The sequence below is a fragment of the Saccostrea cucullata genome, unplaced genomic scaffold (genome assembly GCF_032062105.1).
Source record: "Saccostrea cucullata isolate Sc308-1 unplaced genomic scaffold, CSIRO_AGI_Scuc_v1 ctg5086, whole genome shotgun sequence".
NCBI classification, from domain to species: domain Eukaryota; kingdom Metazoa; phylum Mollusca; class Bivalvia; order Ostreida; family Ostreidae; genus Saccostrea; species Saccostrea cuccullata.
Window position 1 is genome coordinate 65,981 of NW_026918621.1, and position 6,000 is coordinate 71,980.

The 6,000-nt window shown below is 34.2% G+C and overlaps 1 protein-coding gene across 1 annotated transcript in view; it reads left to right on the plus strand.

Annotated features, from left to right (window-relative positions):
- Positions 1–5,519, plus strand: part of LOC134268730 (proteasome activator complex subunit 4-like) — a 35,410-nt gene extending 29,891 nt beyond the window's left edge. Inside the window, exons 35-37 of the mRNA XM_062750972.1 lie at positions 4,197–4,271; positions 4,682–4,885; positions 5,262–5,519. Of these exons, the coding sequence (XP_062606956.1) occupies positions 4,197–4,271; positions 4,682–4,885; positions 5,262–5,396 (414 nt within the window). The 3' untranslated portion in view covers positions 5,397–5,519. The remainder of the gene's footprint in view (positions 1–4,196; positions 4,272–4,681; positions 4,886–5,261) is intronic.
- Positions 5,520–6,000: the final 481 nt, after the last annotated feature.

The following is a 6,000-nucleotide window of genomic DNA, read 5'->3' on the forward strand; positions in this document are numbered from 1 at the left end:
CATCATCAGACACACAAATATCTAGATTCCTGTTCTCAGTTATATATCTAGTATCAACTGTATAAATAGGTTTACCTTTATCATCAAACTGAATGGTTTGTTTCTCTGTGGAGCCAGAGTAACGGACAACTTTAGATTGTTTTTTATAATCCATGATAACCAGGAGGTCACCAGAGGAGGTACAGACAGCATTAGGTCTCCAGTTCTGTAGTCTGATCAATTCCTCTATCTTCTCATTCTTCACAATGTTCACAGTTCTATCATTGTAATCAGTATACACTAGATCTCCACTTGTTGTCACTGCAATGTTAGATGGTCTGTTCCCTGACTTGGTTCTGATTGACTTGAGTAGTGATCCCTGATTGATGCTGAAGAGTTTCATGGTGTTGTCATTTCCCCTTGTCCAGATTTCTTCATCACTCAGACAGGCCACATTGTCTAAGTAATTTGTATACCCAGTGTGTATGGTGGTGACAGTCTCTGGTTCATCAAGCAGCTGTTTGACTGGAGGAGAGGATCCAGCTTCTGGTGATTTCTGTGTTGTCTTCATGCTGTAGCCATGTTCATCTGATGTTAAAGAACTTGATGATAATGCTCCAAACATTTTACTTAGTTCTTCTTGATGCATTTTTCTTGGAATGAATTTAGGTAAAGATGGTATAATTTTGTGTGGAAGATATCCGTATGTGTGTACATTGGATGATACATTTAATAGTTTTGACAAGTCATTGGTGTCTATTGCAGTTTCCATCGAATCAATTTCGTCCTTGATGTCAGAAATGTTCTTGTTTATTTCATCCAGATGTTTCTGTAGAGTTTGTAACTGTGTGTTTTTCATCTTCATCAACTTCAGCTTTAAGTTTCTTGACAAGTTTGTCAAATTCTCTGTGCCAGTCCTCTCCATGTTTTGTTATGGCTGTTGAGAGATCACCATATTCCTTTTCTAACTGACTCATTCTGTTTTGTACATCAGAGGCAATGTCCTTGTAGATTGGGTAAATTGTATCATTTAATTCATTTCTTTCTTTTGTAATCATATCTTTCTTCTCACCAACAACTTGCACTATTTTAGATAATTCATGCCCTAAATGATGTTTAGATGCCAGACAGCTAAGACAGACAGGAATGTCACATTGTTTACAGTACATTTCACATTGTTCTTTTGCATGAGATGTACATACAGGGTATAGGAGAGTGGATTTTCTGGTCTGAATAGTGACAACTTTGTGATTGATTGATTGATCAGATATCATGTGTTTTCCTACACAAGCTGTGCACAGGTTGACAAGACATGTATCACAGTGCATCTGTACCACAGCGGTCTCACACAGGTCACATCACATCACGTCCTGGGCACTGATACGGGGGTCCATCATTAGATTTTGTGACTAAAGCATAAAAAAATTAATTAAGAATAAGTTGCTTTACATTTGAGAGCAACGTGTATTTTTTTGGACTCTTTTAAAAACCACATTTTGCCTGAGACCTTTAGGCAGATATATTCATGTACGTAACGTAAACAAGTCCTTATATTAATTATACAAGGTTCATTGTAGGAAGGAAAATTTGTTTGCATAATTAAAGCCTGCAGTACTGAATTTTTAGTAACTTTCAGAATTGTTTTCATATGGACAGAAATACTTAAAACTTTTTTACCTCACTTTCGTAATGGCAGCCGTCCTTGATCGATCTCCAAGTGCAGTCTGTATACACACACTGATCATGTGACACATCTGTATTATTTACCTGCCAGGTGTTTATACTTCCTGGTTAGAGGGGATTTAAATATGTCAAATAACGGCTCTTCAAAATGCATTATTTATTTTATATAGTTCATGTGCTGTTGTTTAGCGCTATTGATCTACTTGACCAGAAGGATTTATGTGACAGTATTTCATATTGGTGACTGTTGTCCATCTGTTTGTGTGTAAACAAGTAAACTAAGTTGCCAAAATTTTGAAAATTGAAATTTGTGTGAAACGCTATTCCCCCTACAGTTTTATCCATTTCAATATAACTTGGCACACATGTAGAATACACTGAAAAAGAATTTTTCAAGTTTTCTTACTGTGATTAAAGGTGTTGCTAGGGTTCTTAAAAATTGAAATTTCTGCATAAAGTTCTTGCAAAAGTTTATCCCCGTACAGTGTTAGCCTGATTGCAGTTAAGAGCAAGAGCCACTTTGGGCCTTAATTATTTGGTAATGAGAATTTCTGAAAAATCAAAACCGCTCAGTTTAGGCTGCAAATGCAGTATTTATCACTTGGATTGTTGGTGACCATGTATCTAATAATCGTGATGTAATTTCCCATCTAGTCAATGCATTATGACGTCATAAATTGCTTCATTTTCCTCTTATCTTGTAAATTCCTTTGAAAATGACTTAAAGTTGAAGCATTTTTTTCAATATTTCATATAGAGCACAACCTCTGATCCAAAATATGCAAATACATAATGACAGACCTGTTTCTGAAGATCAAAAAACATGTTTTATTTTTTTGGATCGTGGGCTGGGCTCATATTTTAGTTCTTTGCTGACTGTTGTCAAATACGCATGTTTTCTGCAAAGAATGGGTGGACTTAACTGGCCAGAAAAAATGCCACAAATTTAAGTTCCATAACATGTTATTTTTTTTTTACATCATATAAACCCCCGATATCTTAACTGTGTATTTATGGTACGGATGTGAATTTAAAATGCTCTTTTCAAGGTAAACTAAATAAATATCGAAGGCATGGTGCCTGAATATTTGTTGAGTATCAATAGATAATCAGGGTCACGCATTTTTCATCGTCTGAATACATAGTCAGCGCATGTTTGTTGGCTGTTCTTACAAAAACTATAGTTGTATATTGAACAAAATAATGTCATATTAAAAGGAGAAGAGCCGACAAACGTGCCATCACACTTAATTTTACAGAAAACATGTTCCAAACAAACTTCTCTCTTCCATTGTTACGACTTTGATTGACCTGTTAAATATTACAATTCATCACGTGATGTCCACCTAGGAGTGTACTCGTGGAAACAGTTACATTGTATTCTTCAACCTGACCTAGATGTAAATCACTATTATTTGGTGCTGTTTTCAGAATTTAGCACATTAAATGTTGTTTTAATTTTGCGTGTCCTCACATTTAAAAAAAAAAAAATCATAATGACATCGCTGTAATATTCCAAACACGTATTCGAATTTCTAGAGAGAAAGATGGAGAGAGAGAGAAATGTCAACAATGACACCGATCAATAGCCCCACCTCCTATTAATATTGATAGCGCGACCTAAAAACCACTGCGGGTACATGTCAAATTCCGGAAGACGACACTAATGTATCTTTCTTTCAATTTTGATTCATGGCAACAAGGCATTGCTTTTGTATATATGTTTTAGCTAAAATAACCATGTATACATCACTTTTTCTAGTGGTTGTAATATAATTTAGATTCACTTTATTTTTAACTTGTTAGAGTAGTCTCAAAAAGATCCAAAATAGGGCGTTAAGTCCACCCATTCTTTCAAGAACATTGCAATTTCTCAAACCTGTTTTCCAATATCTGGATTCTCAAAATGAAATTTTTTTATAGCAAATGAAAGTGTTTACTTTATTTTGATATATGAAAAGGGAAAGAGGGTGATAGCTAATTAACTGATATAAGTACAGGGCCATTTTATGCATAAGATGGCTCTTGCTCTTTTCTCACCAAAAAAAAAAAAAAGAAAAGAAAAAACCAAGGACTTATTATTTTATAGCTATTTATAAATTATTGTTGTTGCACAGTTTCAAGTACAAGTGTATCCTTTCTATTCCTTTGTTTTAAATACAAAGTAGCGGAGTCAAATTTTCATCATAGACTTCTGATTTCATTTTATTTCAAAGCACTAGAAAATTATTTTGTGCATATTTCAATGTACATGTTTATTTGAAATATGTATAAAAGAGCATTAATTTCTCTATGAAATTTTTAAAAGATAAACAAAATCAGTGATAGAGGTCTCACACAGGTCACATCACCAGATTCTGGACACGTACATTTTGTTAGAGTCCATGTATGTGTAAATCAGAATTTAAAATTAATTGCATGCAGCTGTGTAAAAAAAAACAATCTGTGAGACACCATTGAAAACTTGATGGAAGTAATATTTTTCTGTTTTGCAATACTAGGTGTTATAGTAATAAATTGTATTTTTATTAAAGGTGAGAGAGATGGCAGCCATAACATTGAGTGGTTTGGTACATTGTGGATTTCTAGACATGGACAAAGATATGCTGGTAATTTCTGAATTTCTACATAGTCTAAATTTGTATTTTATCTTGTTATTTTATGTCTCAGAATTTCAAACTTGAAGTTTGAAGTCAATAATAAATAACTTAGGTCCCATGTAGCAGCAGGTAGTGGCCCGAGAAAGATCTCTGGCTGCTCAATGGTTCTAAGTGTCGAGTATAAACCTAAGGTATAAATTTGCAGCCATCAGTCGGCAATTGTTGGCATCTTAATATAAGTGAACAAATATTCTCATGAGGACAACATGTCTGTGGAGAGGGCAAACAAACATCCTTTTTAAGATTGCCATACCATGCCAATATGATATATTTTCACTTATCTTTAAAATGAAAAAAAGCCATGTAAAGTATGAAGTATATGTACATCGTGTTTTAAATTTTATATTACTTTTAAACAGGAACACTTTGAAGTCCTTAGTAAGAACAAGGTGAAGAAGCGTAAGTTAGCGGACTCGATGCCTCTGGAGGCCCTAATAAAGCGTCACGCTGGTGTCCTGGGTCTCAGTGCTCTAGTGGAAGCCTATCCTTACAATGTACCCGAGTTCATGCCACAGATCTTAATGGACCTTAGTAACCATGTCAACGACCCTCAACCAATTCAGGTCAGTAGCTCTTTATTTTGGTGTCAATCAATACAGGTCAAAACTTACACTCAATCAATTCAGGTCATTTGAATATTACACTCATGTCAACAAATTCAGGTCATTGAATCTTACACTTATGTCAACAAATTCAGGTCATTGAATCTTGCACTCATGTCAACAAATTCATGTCAAAACTTACACAACTAATTCAGCTCAGTATAACACAGTGTTCAATGTGTTACCTACATTGTGGCTATTGTCAAATGTGTTGCTACAGCTGAGGGTAACATGAAAGATTAATAAATGTCCATGTATCTAAACAAATCAAATTTAGCATTTAACATATAAAAAAGTAAAATAATGATAAACTCTCTATTGGTTTTATTTTTTGCAGATGACTGTGAAGAAAACTCTATCAAACTTCCGTAGGACACACCACGACAATTGGCATGATCACAAACAAATGTTTACAGACGATCAACTGGTCATATTAACTGATATTCTAGTATCCCCTACTTACTACGCTTGACGACGGATCGGCTCCTAGAAACATTACAAACCAAAGTGTATGGACCTAACTAGGAACAGCTCAGTCATAGTAAAACAGGCCAGAGTTATCCCCCCCCCATAACAGGGTCGCAAAAGTCAGAAGCACCCATCTCATTTCACAGACATTAATTTGTAAGACATAATAAGTTATTTTATTATTCCTCAATCCTCCTATATAGTTTGACCATTTCATTTATATTTTAGGGATTTTTCATACAATGTGTTTGATGTGTATCATGAATACAATATTAATATGCATTTTGTTAAGGTAATCAAGTAAACATATGACGTCTGCTCAGAGTTTATGAAATAAGCTTTATGCAAGTCTTAGTTGGTTAAAGGGAAATAACCTAGATATATGTTTTGGAGATTGCTAACAGAGATTTTTTGTGAACTTTTTTGAATCTGTTTTTTTTGTTACCTCAAAATATCCTGCATAAATGAAGGCAATTTTTGATTGATTGATAATATCTGAGGCACTTGAGATGTATAGGTAGTATTACATGTATTTACTTTCAGAAATAGTATGGTGTTTTAAAACTAAACTTTTTCAAATAAATATTTTATATATGGACAGTTAAGGA